Source organism: Microcebus murinus, chromosome 4 (genome assembly GCF_040939455.1).
Source record: "Microcebus murinus isolate Inina chromosome 4, M.murinus_Inina_mat1.0, whole genome shotgun sequence".
Taxonomy (NCBI): Eukaryota; Metazoa; Chordata; class Mammalia; order Primates; family Cheirogaleidae; genus Microcebus; species Microcebus murinus.
Window position 1 is genome coordinate 31,146,545 of NC_134107.1, and position 23,581 is coordinate 31,170,125.

Sequence of the window (23,581 nt, forward strand, 5' to 3'; positions counted from 1 at the left end):
GCAATTTTGGTCTTGATTTTGTCGAAAAGAATAAAAGTGGTTTGTGTGTGTGTGTGTGTGTGTGTGTGTGTGTGTGTGTGTGTGTTTTTGGAGACAGAGTCTCACTTTGTTGCCCAGGCTAGAGTGCCGTGGCGTCAGCCTAGTTCACAGCAACCTCGAACTCCTGGGCTCAGGCAATCCTGCTGCCTCAGCCTCTCGAGTAGCTGAGACTACAGGCATGCACCACCATGCCTGGCTAATTTTTTCTATATATGTTAGTTGGCCAATTAATTTCTTTCTATTTATAGTAGAGATAGGGTCTTGCTCTTGCTCAGGCTAGTTTCTAACTCCTGACCTCGAGCCATCCGCCTGCCTTGGCCTCCCAGAGCACTAGGATTACAGGCGTTAGCCACCGCACCTGGCCAGAATAAAAGTTTTTAACTCTCACCAATGTAAAAATGGAAATATACTAATCCAAATCAGTAAGTTGAGGAAAGGAAATGTAAGGAACGACTTCAGAGTTAATTTTACCATTTTTCACAGCAAGTAGTCAATCAAGCGTGTCTAAAATGGAAACATGTATTTTCAAAAAGCATAATTGCTCCATTTCCAAAATCTTCATGAATTTAAAGATTTTTAAAAGATGAATATGATTTATATTAAAAAATTTATTTGAATTCAGTGATTCCTTCCATTTCTTTTTCTTCAAGTTGATTTCAAGACAAATTGAATGATTTTTACTTTTTAAATAGTATGTAAGGTCATATTTTTATAAAATTACTTCTGCCTATATACTTATCTGTTGTTTCTTTAGTGAATAACTAATAAATTGACCTTGTTCCAATGTAAAGTTTTACAGTAAAGTCTTGATTTCACTCATATGTTCCACTCTCCCATTCCTAGTCCTCAAACCATCTATCTTTTTATTATTATAGAACCCTAGAATAGTGTTTCTTTGTGTTTTTCTATATTTCTTGATGTCTTTTCAAATAACGATCAGGTATCACTTTTTAAAACTTATAATATTAAAAAGGAAAATAATTCCTTTCTTTCAATGGCAATTAAATTCCATGCTTTCTGGGGAGCCTTTCCTGGTTGTCAGGACCGGAGATTACCTTTCTCTTCTCTGCCATCTTGCATGTCACTCTGTGTCACTCAGGTGCCGCACACACGCTCTGAGCCCAGCACCATTTGTCAATGTCTAACGTATTCCTGCCGTAGGAGCACCCTGGGAGCCCAATCTGTGGTTCCATCATGAGCATTGCTGGGACCAATCAGACTCAAAAAAAGCCAACATCCCTCAAGAGTTTTGAATTTCAAATTACACTCCATGCCCCAGGGATCTGTTTATTTTTGTGTTTTTGGCAAAACTCTACTTCCTGTTTCTAAGAAAGCAGACTCAAAGGAACAAGGGACTTCTGTTGGCTGTTCAAACCCCAAGTGGTGCTTCCTTTAGCAACTTAGGAGCTCAGCTGAAAGAAATGTCACTGCTTGGGAGCTGGGTGCAAATCCGAATTCAGCTACCTAGGAAAACCGTGCAATCATTCTGAACCTCAGTATCCTCATTCCAAGGGAAAGACAGTAATAAGGATAGTACCTACCTTATAGGATCAAATAAAATTATGCAGGTAAAGTACAGTACTCTGCCTGACACAGAGTAAACACTGAATAAATATCAGCCATCACTGTGACCTGTCGGTCATGTCCCCAGGGAGCAGCCTTACCAGATGGAGATGCAGTTCTGAGATCCAGAAAGACAGCTTCCCCTGGAACTGGCTAAGTACGCCCAGGGATTTCCTCTCCATTCCCCTTCCACCTGCACAATGTTGTAAGCCCACCAGAGACGACTCAGTGTTCACTTGAGCTCCCCAATCCATCCCCGGGGGAAGAGGGAAGCGATTTCTGAATAGTTTGGCTGGATTATAAATATTTAAATGAATGTTGGGATAGATTCCAACTGATTTTCATAAATTCCTGGAACTTTCTATTTGGAACAACCTCAGAGATGATCTAGACCAACCTGTCAATTTACAAGTGAAGTAACTGAGGCAACAGAGTTTTAAAAATTTGCCTAAGGGCCCATGGATACTTAGTGGCAGAATCATGAGTGGGACCCAGGTGTCCTGTGTCCCTGCAGTTCCACAATATTGATCATACTGCAATGTGTTATCCTGGTTATTTGGCTATCTCCCCCACAAAGTATAAGCTCCAACTTAGAACCCTTATTTGTTCGTGAGGAGGTTAAGTCACTTGCCCACCGTCACCCAACTCAGAAGTGAAGGGATGGGAGTCGGACCTGGGGTTGTTCCAACTCAAAAGTCTGTGCTTTGTACTCTATTAGGCTGTTGTGCAATCCCAATGATTTGAAGATGCCTCCTTCCTAAAGAAAAAACAGGCCGTGATGGAGGCAGGACGGTGGAGTAGAACTGGAGGTTAGGTGGGCTCTCACACTGACCTATTTAAACTTAGATCTAAGACTAAAGAACTTTGCAATTTTGGTCTTGATTTTGTCAAAAAAAATAAAAATATTTGAACTTCAGCAATGTAAAAATGGAAATATACTAATGCAAACCAGTAAGTTGAGGAAGGGAAATGTAAGCAACAACTTAAGAGTCCATTTTATCATCTTTCACAGCAAGTAGTCAATAGAGCCTGTCTAAAATGGAAACATGTATTTTCAAAAAGCATCATTGCTTCATTGCCAATATTTTCATACTTTATTTTCATGAATTTAAAGGTCTTGAAAAGATGAATCTGGACCAGTCATTTGAACTTGTCTTCGGTCCGTCTGGTGCACTGTGGCAACACCCAGTGCAGTGACCGGCACCTTGACCGTCATCGATACATAGCTGCAAGTTGTTGAATAAGTAAAGCGTTTTCTTCTTGCACCATGAAGCCTTGTCCTTCACTCCTTGCTTTCCCTCTCACAGGAAGCCCTGGTGGAGAGTCCACAATGGGGCCAGGATCCTGTGTACCCTCATTCAGGTGAGACGTGTCCTCAGGTCAAACTTAAGAGATGGCCTCTGTTTTCACAGCTTGAGCAGGGATCACCGACTCTGTCTAGTGTGAATACACTGTTTGTTTTACTTCTTCTTTTTCTGTTTGCCATTGGAAAAGTCCATTAGTGCTGAATGACATGACTAAACAGTAAAGGGGAGAACAGTTGATGTGTTAATAACTCTTAGGTAAATACCATTTGTTATTGTCACCGCTGAAGCTTTCAGAGAGGTGGCACCCTTCCTGATCCTGGACTGTCTTCTCCTTGGCTTTGTCTTTCCACAACCTGGAAAGACAGGTTTGGAGAGGGAAGGAGTCTGAAAGGGACTGCAGAGCGAGAGGAAGCAAGGGTATGTGAAAGGAACAGGGACCCTGAAAGAGACACAGAGAACAAGAGAGAAGGGCAGGCTGGCGCACACACACCTGCGTGCACACACACCTGCGTGCACACACGCACAACTCACACCTACACACGATGAAGCACAGGAGAGAAGACAAAGAGCTGGTGATTAATGGGATCTTTCGCCAGATTGCAGGAACACTCTCTGTGTGCCTTCCTCAGAAGTGTGGGGACTTTTGCATCCATCATTTCTTAGTGGCTCTGTCACGGTCCCTCTGAGTCCACATCTGCTCTCCCAGCAACACCTAGGATGTGCAATTTTTCTTCCCTGACTTGGCCGTGACCCAGAGGGGAGACGGTGCTAGCTAGATCTGAAGAATCAGCATCAGAAGACTGCATGGCACCACCGTGGAGGCCAGGGGGGAAGAGGAACTCCCCTGAGACTGTCTCTACATTGGGGTGGAAGAGCCCTGTGGTTATGGGAGGCCCCTGGCCAAGGACGTTCACCTTGGGTGGAAGCATTTTTGAATGAGAAAGTGGGAAAACTGGCTTCCCCTTCCAGCTAAGAGCCTGGGGGACCTTGGTCTGTGCACTAAGCTGTCTAAGCTCTTGCGACAGGATTTTGTACCAAATGATGTGCCAGCTCTAGGCATCTCTGGCGCTATGATTTTAAGGCAGAACAGACACTCAATCCTCTCTGAATCTTAGAACCTGGCTAATGATGGTCAGTTATGACATTAACACAGGGTAAAATGATTTGAAGGCACCATGTTGACTAGTTACCACTGCATTCCCACGCTAGACACCCTGAACACCTCTCTTTGGGTCATCATGAATTCAGAAATACGTTCTTTACCTCATTCAATGCTTAATTCTTTCCTTAACGCATTCAAAGAAAAACAGTAGGGCATTATGATTACAAACTCCATTCTGGATTCAGCCAAGCAGAGGTTCAAATCTCAGCTCTGCCACATACTAGCAGAGTGAACTCAGTTAAGATTCTATGCCTCTCTGAGCCTCAATTTCCTCATCTGTAAAATGAAAATGACAGTAGAACCTGTCTTGTGAGGTTAGAGTGAGGATTACCAAAAAAAAAAAAAAAAAAAAAAGGCAAAGTGTTAAGCACAAGATCTGCATGTATAAACTCTCCATAAATTCTGAATAATCAAGTGCTTAAATCTGCTTGATTTCGATTTCCATAACACCACTGGAAGTAGGAACGTGTGTCCATTTAATAGAAAAAGAAACTAAGGAATGAAGTTAAGTGACATGTCCATAGTCCCCAGCCAGTTAGAGCTGAGGCCAGGACCCAATAGAGAACAGCCTGTACCTCCCCATTACCACTATGAGGTCTCTTGAGGCTGAAATTTCAAGAGCCTAAATGTTGAGGGGGGTGATGGGAAGAGAGAAGAGAAGAGGGCTGGGATTTAATCTTGGGGAACACGTGCAGGGAGAGGGGTGAGAAGAGCAAGGACCGAAGAGCAATACTTAGGGAAGCAGAAGAGCAAGAATCTCACTGGTGCAGGACATAAAGGAGCAGATATTTTCCAAAGGAAAAGGGAATGGGGGGTCACCAGTGTCAAAAAGCATGACTCCAAAAGAAAAGCCCCAAAATTTGAAAATAATAAGACCCTTCATGTATTCATTCAACAAATATTGACGGGTCGAGGCTCGTGTGTTAGGTGTGTCCTAGCTCTAAGAACACTTGGTGAACATGGTAGGTTCCTGCTCTCCTAGAGCTTACGTGCTAGCAGGGAATAGAAGCTCTGCAAAAGTAAACTAATGGATTAAAAACATAATTTCAGGCACTTTAAGTTCTGGGAAGATGAAATGTGGATAATGCAATAGGAAGCGATGGCGGTAGGCGGGCAGATGACATGAGTGCGATTAGGAAAGGTGACCTTTTGAACTGAGACCAGTGTGACTAGCGAGAACCAGCCATGTGAAGATGAGAAGAGGGTGCATTGTAGGTGGAGGGAACAGCTACAGCAAAGACTCTGAGGCAGGAATGAACTTGACTATGACCGTCAACAGGGCATTGTTAGGGACTTGATAGGAACAGAGGCCAGATGATGATGGAGGGAAACTGACTTCCAAGGGAAGAGAGAGCCTAAGGGTAGATGCCTTATGCAAGAAGTTTCTTTCGAAAAGGAGGAAAATGGCACTAGTGCCATTTGTAGCAGACAGTGGACAATAGCAGCCATTCGTATGGGGGACTTTTCATTTCCCTTCCCATTTTGGTGCTCACCCCAGAGCCAATATTCTCTACCGGAAACCCACATCCTTTGGACCATTCATATCCATGACTCTATGGTATTTGTGGGGTTTAGAGATAAGAATAATCAAATCCTCCCACTCCAAGTCTCCACAGACAGTATCAAACCTGTTTGTACCTGTAGACACTGTCATCGTTCCAGCAAACACTGAGATATTTGCTTTGGATCTTTATTTTATTTATTTTTTTTTTCGTTCTCTACAATTCAGGGTCACCTTTGGTTTCTAAGGCTCCTGGGATCTTATTTCACAGTTGGTGAGTTTTGCACACTATCCTTTCTGCCCTTACCCCACCCTCCCAGGCCAGATTCTAGAGCAGTGCTGTGCAGTAGAATTTTCTCTGATAATGGAAATATTCAATATCTGCACTTTCCAATAGAGTAACCATAAGCCATATGTGGCTATTCAGCACTTGAAAAGTGGATAGTGTGATTTAAGAACTGAAATTTTAATTTATATAATTTTAACCAACTGGAGCTTAAATAGCCACATGGGTCTAGTGCCTATAGTTTTGGATAGATAGCTCTAATGAGTTAAAACTGAGGAGAGTTCATAGCTCTCAAGGAGTCACTTTGCAAGTCCCCTTTGTTAGTACTGGAAAATGCATCAGTGCAAATAAATAATGCCCTGGTCAGTAACTGAGGGAATTTCTTCTCAAGGAGAAAAAAGAAAAATGAAATATATTCAACATTGGACAATTTTGATGTGCAGAAATACTGTCATCATACTTATTGGGCCCAAACATGAAAATACTGCCTATTCTAAGTCTGAGAAGTAATCTCTAAAGACTGTTATTTCTCTAAGAGTTTCTAATTGGTGCCAGTTTCATGAATGAGATCTTCTTCAATGAAAAAGGGCCATTGTCAAATAGGCTTGGGAAATTGGACACACTTTCCCCCTACCTTGTGGATTTACAATGCAAACCCTCATAAAGACTCTGAGAAGTCCTGCAGTAAATAGCTCTGTAAAACATTATTCAACTTAGAGTTTCCCCAGTGTATTCAACCCTAGAAACCTGTGTGTGTGTGTGTGTGTGTGTGTGTGTGTGTGTGTGTGTAACATTAGCATCCCGAGGAACTAGAGAAATACTGGAGTTAGAGCAAGAGGGACCTGGGTAAACAATATCAGATCTACCATTTATTACTAGCTATGTGACCTTGAGAAAGTCACTTAACCTTTTTGACGTTAATTTTCATCATATGAAAATTGGGGATAATATCTATCCCCAATAGATATTACCTATATCTATATTATCTATATCTATATAATATCTATATAGATATTATCTATATCTATAATATCTATCCCCAATATATATCACAGGCTTGCATGAGGACTAAATATAGTAATGTATGTCAAGAACACATCATAGTTTCTGGGACTAAGCAAATCTTTCCAAAATAGTAAGTTGTTATTATTTTTATTATTATTTATGAAGTTATCTGACTGAGACATTCTGGACCCAGGGAGAAATGTATTCTGCCCCAGAAGAGCTCCCTTACTGCCTGGAAACATTTTAAAGTATTGTATCAGAAACCTGAATGTGAAAGTCATCTTTCCTATCCTCTTTGCTCACCTTTAACTAAGAATGTACACCCTGCACTGAATGCCTTTCTTCAGTCCACTCTCAACACCACAGCCAGAGGGATCCTTTTAAACCAGAAGTTGGAGCTGTCACTCCTCTATGGCTCCTTGTATCATGCAAAGGAAGATCAAGAGCCTTCATAATGGCCTCCAAGCTCTATGTGATCCGGTCCACCAGTGCCTCTCTTTCATCATTTCCTACTCTTGCTCGTCTATTCTGGCAAACAGACTTTCTCACTGCTCTTTTGACACGACAGGAACAGACTCACCTCAGGACCTTTGCACTTGCTGGTCCTTCTGGTATGGATCACTCCTCCAGGCATCTGCTTGGCTCCTTACCTTAGAGTCTTCAGTCCTTTATTGAAATATTTGCTTCTTAACTCTGCTTAAACTTGCAATACACCCCTCTATGCTCTGGCACTCCCTACGATGTCTCTCTACTGCACATCTGATATGCTAATGCATTATTTATTTGTTTGTTAGTGTCTTGTCTGTTACTACTCAATAGGACATAAACTTTATGAGAGCAGAGATTTTTGTCTTTCATTATCTGCCATAATTCAGTGCCTAGAACAGTGACTGGCACACAGTAGATGCTCAATAAATGCTTATTAAGTACAGAAGTGTAGAAGCTGTGTATGTTCTGTTATTATAGACCAAGTACATCTCCTCTAGGCTCAGCTTAGGATGGCTTCTTGAAGAATGAAACATAACATTTCCAGGCTGGGCTCTATAGTTTTTATTAGTGTTTTCTGGGACCCATCAAACAAAAAAAAAACCCATATTTTGAAAAATATAATTCTTTCATAAAACAGAAATACTCGGTTGAATTTAATACAGCTTATAGAGAAAGATTGCTGATTTTTAAAAAAATAGTGGCAATAGAGTTGTTTCCCACAAATTTTCAACCCATAAGCCAGATGGGGAAAAAAGCAATAATGATGCAGATAGCTACAGAAAGATTACTCCCAAATTTAGTTAAACTTGTGAAGATCTGTACATTTCAGAAGTTTATAGGACACAATCTCAACAGGATTTTTTTTTAAAAATGCTCTCTCACTCCAGAAATTGAATCCTGAGAAACAACACTGAGGATAATTCGGCTCTGACATTGTGATTGCTGTGATGTTCTTTCATTCATACAGTAATTATCCACCCAATAAGTAGATATCAAGATCTAGTACATCCCATATAATTAGACAAACTCTCACAAATATGGTTCCATGCTGTGCACATAGTAGACACCCAACAAATGCTTCTTTTAACTGTAGTATAATAATATAACTGCTTTCCCTCTTACTGTTTTGCCTTTTTTTATACGTTATACATTTGAAAAAAAAAACACATTTGCAAAACTAAAATCTAACATGCAGTACTAACCTTATCAAAAGATCCCTCAGTATTTTTCAAAAAGAAAAAAAATAAAATAAAAACCAATCCCAAAATACTAAAACTTAGAACTGCTTTATACTTAAATAGCAATTTACATCATATTAACACATTCATAATCTTCATTGGTTAAACAGGTCAAAGGTTCATTACTGGCTTCTTGGACCAGGTAAGTCTCACAGTCTGTTTTGGTTTCATTTCAGCACAGGTAGGAAAGCATAATCAAGAGTCTCACAGTAAAATGTTCATAGTAGATAATATGTCCTTGAAGGTTTGGCCGTTGTACTCTTATTCCAGCGAAGAAACGATCCACGCCCCAATTATAGGTATGGGCTCCCAATCAGCAGAGTTTGCCAGAAGACAGTAATTCATTAATTCAACACATATTTATTGTATATCCATCTCATGCTAGGTAATGGGAAATGATAGTGCTAAGATATAGTCCCTGCCCTCGAAGAGCTTACTGCTAGCAAGGTGAGAACTTTGAAGAAGGACCAGCATGTTCAAAAGGAAACTCGTAGCCTGGGTCCCCTCTGCTCAGGTGGCACATTCAAAAAACTGTATGTAGGATATGTCTCTGGAAGCCAGGGCCTTGCTCAAGTTTTATCAAGTCAAATATCTAGAAGCCTCAGATGATCTAACCCTGGTCAAGTCTTAGCAATACATTTCCTGGCTCAGGTTCCCATGAAAACCTGCTAACAAGAGAGAGCCCAAGCCTTAAGCTCAAACCTCAGAGAGGTCCGAGGAGACCGTGTTTAGTGACCATGTAGACATCGAGCACAAATGAGCCTCCCAAGTGGGAAACTATGTGTCCCCAAAAGAAAGGGGGAGGCTTATCTGTAGGGCTATGCTCTCCCTTTCAACACTGGTGGGGAGTAAGTACTCGGTTCACACCCCAAGTTGGCATGGCCCAATTTCCTTGAGTTCTCCAAGTCACGAATAGCACATAGAAAATGCAGCAAACTCAAGCCAAAACAATAGAGAGATACGCTGAGAACTTAATACTCCAGCCTCTCAAACAGGCACCAGGTGCCAAGAAACCGTCACTTTCAACAAACAACACAATCTGCTAATTATCTGCAGAGCTGCTCTAGTAGGTACTCCCCAGATTCATTTATCCCTAGCAAGGATTGCTCTTCAATGGAAAGATTGCAGAAAGAGCCAAAGCCAAGTTGGAGGAATGTGAGAAACATACAGGTTTGAAAAGGGATGAACTCAGAGAAGGATCTAGCCACCTTAGATGATGAACAGGCAAAGCCAGGAAAGGAACAGCAGAGGGAGAATTGCCAGATTCTCCGAATAACATCACACAACTCACACACACACAGACACACAAATATTCACATGTTACACCAATTCAAATATCTGGATGTTCAATTCATTCTGTGTGTGGAGAAGTCATATGTCGGAAAGGCCCCATGGTTCTTCAGCCTTGCTTAGAAAGCAAGGTGTGTCTTTTCTGCAGGAATGTCTGAGTTGCATAGTCAGGATCTTTGCTGTTCATTGTTATTTTTATCAGCTCCCTCAGTAACTTGACAACACCAAGTAAAACCTTTGTGGAGGTGAGCAAGCCAAGCAGAAATAAAAATGGACCTGGTTGTACCTTCTGAAGGTCACTCGTGGGTGCCCTAAGGTCACCACCCAGAATGGATCTCAGTATAATTAACACAAGTTCTTAACTACTTCTTACTTCTAGTCTTTTAAATATATTACAAACACTTTGCAACCTTTAAATAGGAGTCGCTCACCTCCACTGAGCAAGACACTATGGTAGGTGCTCTATCAGTTGATGAAGAGAACGCCTTCCTATTGCTATACACCTTTATCCAAATATTATTGCATGAGAAAGAGAGGCAGGCTGGAGGAGAAAGTCAAGGACGTGATGAAGCCAAAAAGAAAAGCTATAACAGGAGTCTGTATGTCCAAACCCATTTTCAAAGTGTCTGCAGACTCACATTCCTCCCAGATTGCAGTGCCCAAAGAGAAACCTCCAGGTACCCCAGAACAATCCCATTATTGAAGAACAAGCTTCCAACTCCTTGGTGACAATAGCTCCGGAGCTGAGTTTTCTGTTTGTCTTTTCCATCTTTTCTTTCCTTCTTTTTTTTAAACATTTGTCTGAATGCAAATCTAGGCAATAAACCATTTACTTGGAATGAGTTTGTATGAGACAGATAAGAGATGATCCAAACAGAGAAAAGATTATAAGCATTAACACCTGCAAAGAAGGTTTTTCCTGGAACTCTCTCTCTCTCTCTCTCTCTCTCTCTCACACACACACACACATAGATTCTTCTCTCAGTGTTTCCTCATGCAATATAATTTTAACTCTGCCTTATAATTCCAGTGAAAATGTCTCCTATTGTAGTTTTTGCCACATTACTATGGTTCATTTATCTGTCTTTGGCTCTCATCTGGGGTTCTTAAAAGAAGCTCCTCTACAGATTTCAACTCACGATCCCTAACTCTTTAAAAAGTAAAAATAGGTAGACTTTGAAGTCTTGCTTTTGCTTCACTCTAGGGACTAAAAGACCTTACATATTTTTGTTGTTGTTTTCTAAGAATCAATCACCATCTTCATCTTGACTGGTTAAATTGGTGGTTCTCAATCACGGGCAATTTTGCCCCTCAGGGGACAAACATTTGGTGATGTCTGGGGACAGTTTTGGTTGTCACAGCTGAGGAGTGCTTCCAGGATCTAGTGGGTAGAGGTCGTGGATACTGCTGAACATCCCACGAAGCACAGGACAGCCCTCACCACAAAGAATGACCCTGCCCAAAATGTCACCTGGGCTGAGAAACCCTGGACTGTGGAGATACAAGAGTAACCTCATCAGTCATGTTTACACCACCTCTTCTTTTTTCCCACTCATTAAGCAGTTGGAATAAAAATAACCAAGGTTGGGCTCTCTTTTGGATAAATAGAAGTGAGCAGACATGGCAACTGAAGCTTTTACACCAACTATCCAAGGCAAAGTGAGGAGGGGACCCTGGCATCAGGTAAATCATCCCAGAATAAGTATAAAGACCCCACTATTATTCTGCTCGCTGATTTAAACATTCAAGTCATGCAATTATGCAGCGATTACAACCCGCCCTGGATTTTGGAAGCCCCCATCCTCCACTCACTGGATCCTAAAGGTCAGATTAAACTTCCCAGCAACCTTCCAGTTTATTCCATCAACCTGAAATCCCAGAGTTCAGCCTGGCGACCATGTCCACCTCTCTTAACAAGGCCATGTGGGTGCTCATGCGTGGAGGACATACCGCCTTTTTCTAAACCATTTTGCATACAAAAACATTTAATGCCCTCTGATTTTTTTTTTCCCTTTCTCTTAGCAAGAAGTACAAGGCCACAAACCCTGCTATTCTTGCAGTGGAAAAGAACTTCACAATAGAGGTGAAAACAAATCACAACCACAGACAGCATCATAGTTCACAGAAAACTGTGTACGTTTGTCCCCCATATAGGACATACTTCAAAGTAACAATATAATTTTTTATCAACGGTAGTGTTCCTTCTTCCCGTCAGAAGTGGTTTTTCTTCCCCCTCATGGTACATAAATATCAGAGAAAAAGTAGTCTTCGAAATATTTACGTCCAGGAGTTCTCTGTTTGTCATCCGGTGTGTGTTTTGGTTTGTGTTCAAAGTGTTGGAAGCTTCAGTTTTCATTTTCTCTCCACCCTCGAGCATTCTTCCCAAATTTATATACCAGTCTGCGTCCATCCACACGTTCCAGAATTTCTCTTTTGTAGTAATATCTGTAACAGAGGAAACTGGGTGAGGTGGCAGGTCAGACTCAGACTTTTGGGTAAATAGCTGGTCGTGCGGCCTTATCGTTTTCAGAGAAAGGAAACTCCTCACCTCATAGCCCGGCTGAGTTTTTCGTAGGTCATGCTGCTGTTGTTTTTCTTTTTTCCCCATAACTGAGCCACAGCCTCTGACTTCAAGAACCTGAAGATGCCCTCGGATCGGTCTTCCCATTTGATTAACCCCGGGTTCTTGTCTGGATTCAAGAGAATGTCTCGGATGAATTCCCATAAGTGAGTTCCTCTTGGATCTGATGAAAAGCAGAAAAAGGGGCTTATTAAGGGCCCATGTTACAGCAAAGAAAGGACAGAGTGGGTGTTGAATTACATCATCTTCCTTCAAGTAGGAGCTACTCAATTCTCCACTACTCACCAGGAAAGATAGATCACAAGATCACCAAATATTGGACATTTAAAAAAGGCAACTGAGAATGAACTAGCACCATTTTTTTAAATTTTACAAATCAGGAAACTGAGGCACAGAGAATGTAAGTGACTTGACCACAGCCACACAGCAAATTAGCAGCAAAGCCAAAACTGAGGAATAGATCTTAGGTCTCCTAAATCAGGAGGAATTTATTCTAATTATTATTCACAAATGGCTTAGATTCATTTCACCCTGTTACTTTCCCAGAGAGCAACTTTTGAACACTTTTATCTAGTAGCTGAACCAATTAAATTGCTCCAACCCAGCAACTGTGCTTCAGCCAAATGCAAATCAATAAGGCTCTAGAATTTTAACTTCTAGAATATATGGGGCTTGGGGGGGGGTGCTCACAAAGGAATTGGGGGCCCCTATTTGAAAATGAAGCAGCTACTGTAATCAGATTAGCACCCAAATTCAATCTTCCTCCCACTGGATTTGTGACCCTCCTCCCCCCCACCAACCATTTCAGGGGCTGCATTAATTCAGTTTTGTGGGCTGCCATTCCAATTCCCTATAATTTCTAGGTGATACCATCTTGATTTCTTTCTATGCTCCTCCTCAATTCCATCTCTGATATTTCATATGGGTTCATAAGAGTTTACTTCTGGGGGACATAAATTCCCGAAGAGCAGTGTGGAATCTTAAGGGATCTCAAGACCCAAGAGTCATTCCTTGGAACAATAACCCACAAAGGTAGGTAGAATGACACATCTCAGCTGTGTCTTCCCACTGCCATCCCTTTCTACCTTTTTTTCGCTGAGACAGAGGGAAGTTGCTAACCCCATGCCTTCGAGAAATTCTTATTCACTGGGTGTCTCCATTTTAGAATAAATATGACAGAATGAGGAGGAAATACCCAGTGGGGCCACACCTTGAGACAGAGCTGCAGAGGGGTGACTTTACTGGCAAGCGATGCCTCTGTTTCTCAATCTACCCAGTCCCTAGTGAAGAAATGGAGGCAGCAGGCAGAGGCAAATAAAAGCCAGTGGCCTCCAGTTATGCCCGACATGATGGAAAGACGCAAGTGCCAACTTACTGTGCTTTTTGGTGTGGCACTTTGCAGGGTGGTCTTGCTCCTTTTTCATATCAGGCGATTCTGCTAAGGAGAAAAATGAGAGCCATTTAATTTACCTGTTTCTTACAATTATCCTTTGCATTCATACATCCACTCATTTAACCAATATGAGCACCTACTGTGTGCCTGGCACTGTTCGAGTATGTGGTAGTGAACCAAGCAAAACAGAGATGATAAATGCCATGGAGAAAAATAATTCAAGGGAAGGATTGGGGACAGAAGTATGAAGGTGGTAATAATTTGCAATGTAAGACAAAGTGGTCACAGAAGAGATCTCTGATAAAGCAACCTGAAAGATGTGAGGGAGACAGCCATGCAGACAACTGTGGACAGCCTTCCATGCTTTAGGAGAGTATGTGCAAAGGCCCTGAGGTTGACGTGTGTTTGGCATCTGTGTGGCTGTGAGCAAGAGCAGAGGAGGAGGGCTGAGGTTCTGATCATTTATACCTTATGGGACTTTTTAAGAACTTTACTCCATGAGAAATGGGAAGCCACTGAAAGATTTAGGTCATTGAAAGGTGGTTTTTTTCTTCTTCTTCTTCTTCCATAATACAAAAATGTAAACATTTATAACAATGAAAGATGGCTTTTAAGCCAGAGGACTGCCTTTTTTGGCATGCAAAGATACATTTTAATTAGCCTGACAAAGGGGCCATTGAGTGGCCTGAACTTAGTACAGAGGGCCACAGTGGACTATGGAAACACAGATTAGTTTAACAAATGACTCATTATGGTAACCCTTGCAACGATCACCAAAGAGGAGATGACAGAGGCAAATCTGTGAAATAAAAATTCTTCTCTAAAAGAAAACTAAATGACTTAGTAGTGTGTGTGTGTGTGGTGTGTTTCTCAGAGGGCACTTCAGGTGTTGGGAGGACAAAGCAGATCTTATAAAAAAAATTCCCACAATCAAAAATCAACCAATTTTAATACAAAGTAGTCCCAAAACACAAGCCAATCCTTTAAGGAACTGGGCCAGTAAAACTGGTGCATGTGCATTTCATCAGGGCTTCCTAAGCCAGGGTTCGCTGCCCCATGTGTGGCCTTCCAGGGCATTCTGAACTGACTGACACTGCATGCAAAGGAAGAGGTCCCTAGTATTCATTTGATTGCCAGGAGTAGTCCATTATTCAAAAGTTTACGAACCACTGACCATTAGCTCCTAATTAAACTGGTTAAGAAGAATAGCTACTCTTTATTGAGTGCTTACTACGTACCAAGCACTGTACTAAGCACTTTACGTGAATCACCTCATTTAATTCACACAATGACTCTATGAGGTAGGTACTATTGTGATCCACAGTTTACAGCTGTGGAGGATCTGAGAGACAGAGAGGTCAAATGGCTTGTCTACAGTCACACACACACACAGACCGAAAGCAGGGCCAGGATGTGGACATAAACAGTCTGAATCCAGAATCTTTACCTGTAACCACAATTCTACACCATTTCCAAAGATGGTGGTCTGCACTCAGTCTCCTCTGAGTTTTCACACATGTCTATCCTGCCAAAAGTCAGGTTCACTTCTCTAATGCTTTTATTGGCAGAAAAAATATAATTCCAGCCCGATGATTCTGTATTTTCCATTGATCTATCTGATCACTCAGCTAATCAAGACTCAGTGCATCCAGTGGTTTCTCCAAAAGCCAAGGCAGGTTGGAGAAGAAGGGTTTAGTAGGGTCTGAATAGAAGAGAACCCTCTCATTCTGGTGAATCATTTCTCTGCTGGCATAGTCACCAGGAGGGCTGCACCTGACTTGGGTTTCTCTGAAATCAGGAAGGACAAATACACAGAAAAGGCAAGGAGACTCCACTCTCCCTCCCTGTAGGTTGCAGGGTGAGGTTGCAACATCCCATCAGGATGTGACAATATTGCGACAGCTCTGGCACCCACCCCGGTTTCCAAGTGATACATCACTCTGACAGGGCCACGTTGTTCTGCAGACAAAGAGTAGCATTTACCCAGCAGGCCACCAGCAAAGCTCACTTTCAAATGGCATCCAAGAGGGGACGCAGGGCCATTATTTCAGAGCTAGGGATGAGTTCAGAAAAACCCAAGTGCCTCTCCGTGGATCGGCCTCAATTATTGTTTGTGGGTTCCAAGCTCATCTAGAATTAATTTCTTTGGAGTTAAGGTACCTTTGTGAATAAGGTGAACACCTTGGACCCTCTCCCCAGAAAAATGCTCATATATGTATGCTCCTAAAATTTTGTCAACAATGTCAGGGGTCCGTGGCCCACGCGGGAGTCCATGGGCTCTAAATCAAAACCCCTCAAACTAGATAAACCATGAGGGAATTTTCTCTTTCAAATGTCAGCCATTTACACAACAAGCTAGACCTCCCACCAGCTTAGGAAAGACTTAAACAAAATCCCCAGATAAAAATCTTTCTATCATTCTTATGTGAGGATATGCAACCAAAGCCAAAAGAAAAATCTGATTTTTTCTGGCTCCCTCTGCCCGTTGCAATGTGCAGGGACGAACTGCGGAATCCCTGGCCTGCCTCAGCACTGAAATCTTTTGATCTACAACGTCACTTTAATAGGGTGGCCTTCCCTCCCCTTCCTCCCCCTGCCCCAGAAGAAAAGTCAAGACCTTTGAAGTTAGCCATGTGGTCAAGTGATTCATTCTTATAAAGTACTGGCTTGCTCTGGGGAAGCCGTCCAGCCTGGCTTTCTCTCGCCCTGCGCCCAGGCACTCCAGGCCAAGGCCCGTCTGGCCCAGGCAGGGGCAGCAACAAGCCTCGGGTTTATGATGCAAGTACAAGAGCATGACCTCAGGTAAGCTGCCTCGCAAGAAGCAAAGATTGGAAGCATTTGCATATGATTCAGCCGTGAGCCATTTCTTTACGGGATATACAAATTTCAGCCTTCTTAATAGACCGTGCCACCCTAGCTTTAGGCTCAGCAAGTCGGTGGATAAACACATCAAGCCCGAGCTGGCACGCCAGGCCGCAGGACTGTGGAGAAGCGCAGGACATTGGCGGCGGCCATTTTATGAAATGGGCAGATGACGGAGAGACCAAAACGAAGCCCGCTCCCCCACCTGAGTTTATCACGGAGGGCGTCAGTGTACGCTGAGCCTCACCCCAGCTCGGCTTCTAACTTGCATTAAAACATAGGAAGATATTTCATTTCGCTGCCCTCGATTTTACAGCAGCTTGAAATATAAAGACTCTGGCAAATGGCAGGGGTCTTTCGGGAGGTTCTGTTCCCATCCAGTAGAGACTATCCAGGGGTCCTCAAACTACGGCCCGAGGGCCACGTGCGGGCCACCGAGGACGTTTATCTGGCCCGCCGGGTGATTTTGCCACCGCTGCCTGTCCTGCTTAGCAGCCGACTGGTCCCCGGCCCACAGTGCGCATGTGTGGAATGTGCCCTGCACTCTCCAATGGCCCTCCAACGGTCTGAGGGACAGTGAACTGGCCCCCTGTTTAAAAAGTTTGAGGACCCCTGCATAAACTATTCTGAAAGGAATTGCCCCATACAAGGCTGTAATTAACTAGCCTGGAGGGCTATTACCCCAAAGATCTTACCAACCCCAGACACTGAATTGATTCTGACAGAGGGCCTGGGTTATTTATCTCATTTTCCAGCCTGTGCTATCATCGCAGGACAGGAATGAGGGGCTGGAAGGAACTAGGATGGAGGAGGGTAACAGAGAGCAAGCAGATCCTGAGCCCATCTTAAGAAGGACTATGCAAAAACACAGCAGGTGGCCTCAGGAGACAGTGAGTTCTCCGCTACTGTAAATGTGAAGCAGAAACTGGCCTCTGAAGTCCCTGTTGGTTCTGAGGTTCTAGAAGGTATAAGACACAGAAAAGAGAAGGATGGCTGAGTTGTCAGGGCACTAGAGCGGTGACGATGGCTTTTAGATTTCCCAGGTGCCCGGAGAACCTAACAGCCCCTGAGGCTCAGGAAGTGGTTGGCGTGGCTTTATTCTTGGTTGGGATCTTTTGCCATAAGTCCAAGACCCAACCAGAAGGACATGGGAGGGGCCACCTTAGGAAGTCTGAGAGGAAATCAGAGGGTGACTCCGGTGGTTTCCTCAGCCCTGAAACCCTAGGTCTTGACTGGGTGACAAGAAATCTGATTGCCACAGAAATCTTACCCTGATTGGCTCCGTTCCCCCAGAATGGCAAATACACTGCAGCCTTTCCTGTGTTTGATCTATTTCCTAATTTCAACAAACACTTTGAGTGACACATAATGCTGAGGGCTGTGGGGGGAGGGGGACACAGAGAGCTGAGTTGGCCTCAGTTCTTAACCTCAATTCCAGAAGCATTTACACTGGCTCCCAGCCCTGTCTCATTCAAGGGGCTTGACCCAAACAAAACCTCAAACCAAAAGCTTTCATTATTTAGGTTCTCAAAAACACACACTCAACAAATGCAAAAAAAAAAAAAAAAAAAAAAAAAAAAGGAAGGGTTGCAATCTTTCTCTCACAAAGACTGTGTTAAATCCTAGTTCCTGAAGTTGCCCAAATTCAATTCCTGTCTAAACTCCATTTCATAGACCCAAAGAGATGTAGAAGTTTGCACCTGAGTCAAGGCCCTCTCTTCAACTAACTCCCCCACTATACCTGTTTGGGAGGGGAGTGGCAATCTGAAAGCCCACTCCCAGATTCCCAACATACCAACCCTCTCAGTCAGTGTAACCTTGATTAAGAGTCACGGATAGCCCCCAGTTTCATCCAATCTTAACCAGATGCAGCATAATTTATAAAGTCCCGGTATTCTGACTGATGAGCGAGTACTGAAGACCCATGTGAGTTAGACCTAAAACCAGACAAAACGGTGTGATTTCAAGGGTTCTGGAAAGTAGTAGTGGTAGTTCCAATGGCTACCCCTCCAACCCAGAAATCATCACCACAGGTTCACGGACCTCTGAATTTCTCCATGAGACCATCTTTCTCTAAAGCCAAATGTAGTTTGTTGTATATAGCCTTCTCCCTCGTGAGCACACCAAAGTATGAATAATTTTATTATATATATATATATATATATATATATATATATATATCCCAAGAGCAAGTTTGTGTTGAAAAGAGAAGAAAGCCTAAACAACCTTTGTTATCACAAGAGAGTGACTGATTTCACGGGAGACAAACCCTTTGCCCAGAGGAATATTTACTGGTCATCTTTGACGTACAAATACTGGCTCAAAAGAAGACCTCTTATCATAGTAACTCCACTCTTTTCCAGCCTTTTAATGAGAAAGACCCCAGCAAAACAGAAACGTGAGATGTTGGTAATTCTCATCAGTTCTCCGTAGGCACCGTACTGGGCACACCCAGCCTCGGATGTCAGGACAACTTACCGACAGGCAGGTGATTGGTGGTTGTCATGGAGATCTGGGCCCTGCAGAAAGTTTTGCTGTCCAACAAATCTGTGGCAATGAAAAGATAAAGGGTATTTAGAGTCCCCTCCTTACAACATTGTGACTGTTGGACAAACAGAATAAGTAGTAAAAGGACCTTAAGTGGTGGGGAGTTAGTTACCTACTGTGCTACCATAGCTGGTATCATATAAATAGTTCTCGTCTTTCCAGGTGTTCATGATGGAAGGGTCTACAAAGAATAGAAAATGGTCAGAGTCAGTAGTTATGTTCTCCAGGGTGAGGCGTCTGCCATGTCTAACTCACTCACAGAGAGGCGTGAGGGGCCACAGGTGGTCCTCAGAGGGAAGGGGCAAGATTCCGCTTTAGCCACTTACTTTGTAATAATGTTACCCATTTTTCTTCCAGTGTCCTGGGGCAAAGGGACTTTCTCAGGGCCCATCCGTGGGCTCCACATCTGTTGCATTTTCAGGGAAGCGAGACGAGTCGCAATAGTGGGGTCCTGTCCCAGACCAATGCTTTGATTTCTGGGAATTTTCCCAGCCCTGCTTGGTATTGTTTACATTCTACTATTTTTAGCCTGGCATACATGGAGGGGGGAAACCTTGTAAGGGTTAAGTTTATTTAAATTTATAATAAATAATTAATGCACATCTTTTCCTACTAGTATCTTCCTGGGAGAATTAAAGATGTTTCTTTTAGAAAAGGTCTAGTCGGTCTTATCACAGCTTCTCTCTTGCTAAAATTCAGAGAACCGTCTCCCCTCAAGTTGGGTGGCAGCCCTCTCCTGCCAGGGTTTCTCCAGTTTGCTTAAGGGGTGACACAAAATTCTCAAAACAAAACCGAGGAGAAGGGGAGAGGAGTGTTACCGAATCCAACAAACAACTGTTAAGACCAGAGCCCCGGTGCCTCGTCTTGGAAAAGAGCGCTCGGTCTCTCACTCGCTCTTTCTCCAGGGTGCTGGGTAAGCACATCTCACTTGGATTGACTCTTCAGATTTCAGATTCAAAAGAAATTCCCCTCCACCTCCCCAAAAGAAGCTCGACTCCTACACAACCCTCAGATCTGGGCTGGTCTCCAACAAAAGCATTTTCTTTCTCAGCTAGCCAAGAGCTCTAAGATCTCTCACCTTGTCCCCACCAGAAACTTCCTGCTTTCTCCTCTCCACAGACCTAGACTGCCCTCAGCTCCCCTCCAGCCCGGAGTATGAATTTTAGGGCCAGGGTGGTAAGCCACTGCCCGAGTTTCATTTTGTTTTTATAGCATAAATGGTATAAAACCTGACTCACTGGCTAAGTCCTCCTGTTTACGACATAGGGATTTAGCTGGTATTTTAACTAATAGCTTACGTGTTTGGACACCCTAAGCCCAATCTCTTGGGGTTACACCCTCTCTTCTTGTTGGGTCACCTTGTACACCTGTTGTTGTCTCTGAAAACAAACTGAACCAAAGAGGTTTGGGGGTGTTGGCCCCTCTAGGAGCCTCTTCACCCCTCCTCCCAGGGTGGACCTTCTTCTCCACCCTTCAGCTCAGCTTTTCTGAACTGGCAACACAAGAATGTCTGGCTGGTCAAGGAGGAATTATCAAGTCGTTTGGGACCTCTCCAATGTCACCCTGGCTCCTCCGGTGGGGCTATCTGTCAGGTCAAGCGAGGGAGGTGCGCCGTCCTCTTGGCCAAGTCCTGCATCTGTCTCCAGGGCAAGGGCAGGCTCGTAAAGCACAGAGCACCCAGGTGGCCCATCCCCCGGTCTCTGAAGAGAAGGGCAGGGCCCGGACAGCCTAATTAACATGCTTAGCAGCTATTGCTTTTTTCTTTAATAATGGTAGACCAGCCCCCCTATAAAAGAGTAAATAACTGCATGGGCCAATCACAAATCACCCCGGGTCAAGTTCTGTCCTTGGTGACTGGCACACATCTTCAGGGAGGCCTGTGGCACGCAGTCTCCCTGGTGTGGACTTGGGGAGTGACCCAGGAGCACTGGCTGCTGCGTGGTTTTATCACAGCCCACGGGCTTTGAGGGACAGTATTCAGGAGAGGTATTGGGGACAGAGGAAGGGGAACACAAATGAACGTAGATCCCATGGTACTGCAGACTCTGTTGAGAGCCCAGAATAGTGTCTTTGATACAAAAACACACTTAAGGCAGGAGTTGGGTTCTGCAGCTGCCTTTGGACATCTCTATAGAAGCTCCCACGAGCCCCCAAAACTACGTTAACTGCAACATCAAGTCGCCATCCTCCTCCTTCCTGTGAAACACATCCCCATCAAGGGAGGAGGGAAGAGGAACAGACATTTACTCTTCCTCCTCTCTTGCGTTTCCAAATGTGGCCAAGTCCAATCTCCTGACTCCTTTTGTGGCAAGGAGGCCCCCACCTTTGGCTGTGCCTTCTCCTAGCCACTGGCCTGGTGTCTGGAGGATGTTCCGACCAGTAGTAGGAAGAAGAGGAGTGTGGGCACAAGCGAGGCTCATCATCAGTCTAAAACTCAGAAAAGGTTGGCGGTCACTGGTCCCATGGGCAAGGAACGAGGCTCAGGGTAGGTGGCCCATTGGAGACAGCCAGGGAAGAGGCTTCCTTGGGCTTCCTGCCAGAACCCGCTCCCACGTTCTCCCTCGCCCTCTCTCCCAATTGTTCTCCCCGGAGCTGTGCTAGCCAACTTGGCTCCCTTCACCCACTGCTGCTCACCGGTTTGTTCAGTCTTGACAATGACATTGTGTGTGGACTGGAACAGGTCACTGCTGCACTGGCCTGTGAAGGACAGATTGTGAAGGTCAGCGAGGGCCCAGAGGGAGCCAGAACTCGATGCTTAAATAAGGACAGAGCTGGCTTCTTTAAAGAGCTTCTGCCATTCCACTGTCTGGTCGCCTATGCTGGCTTATGGGAGGGGGTGGGGCTTCCCTCTCAGCCTCTACAAACTCTGGGGCCTGCAGTCCCTCGCCCCAGAAAATCAGCCGTCTAGGGCACCAACTTCAGGTGCAATTATTCGGCATTGTATAGGGAAGGCATCCAGTATGGTGGGAATAGAACTTCAGAAGTCAGAACTTTAGAAGACCAGTTTTTGCACTACTAGCTATGAGGCACTTCACCTTTCTGGGTCTCAGTTTTCTCCTCTGTAAATTTAGGGACTAAACAAGATAAAGTCACTAGATGACCTCTATGGTGCTTTCCCATACTGAGATGGATCTGCAATGAAAATGAAAATATAGGGAAAACCATTTTAACTAGCTGAATTTTTATTTGATCTTAAATTTTATCAGACCCATCTTGATTAGATCTGATATATGAGATATGTCTGGATAAAAGGCAGTGATTCTTTCCTTATTTATGACTTAGCACACATACAAGCCGTGCACACCATGTATCCTTGTGTTTGCTTGCAACTCCTCTTGAGTCGTAGCACATATTAAAGTACATATGTACATGTGAATGAACCTACTATGGTTTTCCTCCCTAGGCAGATTGTAAATATCTCAGGAGCAGAGATCATCTCTCTAACCTCTCTGACTTTTGGTCTTCCCATCTGTGAAATAGGTACAAAGTTATTTTGCCATAAGGTCATTAAATGAATCAATTCCCTTACAGTGCCTAGTACAAGTAAACACTCAATAAGTGTAAGTTGATAAAATGTCTCCAAAAGGGCAGACAACCAAACAAGGGTGAGAACCCTGGGCTGCTGGGCACTCAGAGGGAACAGCGGTATGCGGTGAGATCAAACAAGTCATGACAGGTCAAAGACGGACGGACACAGATGGCCATAGCACCTCCCAGGCCTCTCCACCTTGGGCTTCAATCAGGGCGAAGCTTTAAAGGAATGGATTTAATTAGAGGTAGGGAGCTGAATATTTTTAATTCTTCAAGTGTAAGTCTGCTCTTTCTGAAGATTCCTGGGGGTTATTTATAAAGCCCTGTTTGGTTTGATTCTAGTAAAAGAAAAATGAGCAACCACTGCCTGGAGGTGGGCAGGAAGAAGGGCGTGCCAGGGAGCTGAATGAGGTCATCCAACATGGCCGTGGCAGCGGGCTCAGCATCCAGGCTCTGGGTCCTCTGCAGTGTGGATGGCAGCTGCCAGCATCTGACTCTGCTTCATAGTTCCAGAACTCAGGCTTTTTGAGCGCCAGTTAATTGCCCAAACACAGGCTCTGAGATATAGTTGCCCTTCCCAATATGGACAGGCCAGCTCACTGTTCTTATACATTGCGCTGCTTTCCAAAATGCCCACAGGTCTCAGAGAAGCAAGTTTTTTGCAGCCACTGTCAGGGAAACCAGTGTCAAAGACATTCTGTAAGATGAGCTGTCTGCCCCACAGGGTCTTATGAAACGTGTGCATGTGTGAATAGCCTATCACCCCTGGACAGCATCTGGAATGGTG

At 43.8% G+C, this 23,581-nt stretch overlaps 1 protein-coding gene across 4 annotated transcripts in view; it reads right to left on the reverse strand.

Annotated features, from left to right (window-relative positions):
* Nucleotides 1-5,600: 5,600 nt before the first annotated feature.
* EHF (ETS homologous factor) overlaps nucleotides 5,601-23,581 on the reverse strand; it is a 42,470-nt gene continuing 24,489 nt past the window's right edge. For 2 of the 4 annotated variants that reach the window (XM_012755419.2, XM_012755417.3), the window contains exons 4-9: nucleotides 21,898-21,960; nucleotides 19,376-19,444; nucleotides 19,195-19,263; nucleotides 13,837-13,899; nucleotides 12,429-12,624; nucleotides 5,602-12,325 (exon numbers count right to left, since the gene is read on the reverse strand). In XM_012755419.2, coding sequence (XP_012610873.1) covers nucleotides 12,226-12,325; nucleotides 12,429-12,624; nucleotides 13,837-13,899; nucleotides 19,195-19,263; nucleotides 19,376-19,444; nucleotides 21,898-21,960 — 560 coding nt within the window. In that variant the 3' untranslated portion in view covers nucleotides 5,602-12,225. Of the gene's footprint in view, nucleotides 12,326-12,428; nucleotides 12,625-13,836; nucleotides 13,900-19,194; nucleotides 19,264-19,375; nucleotides 19,445-21,897; nucleotides 21,961-23,581 lie in introns of all 4 variants that reach the window. The other 2 variants (XM_076002039.1, XM_012755418.3) reach the window with 2 other exon arrangements.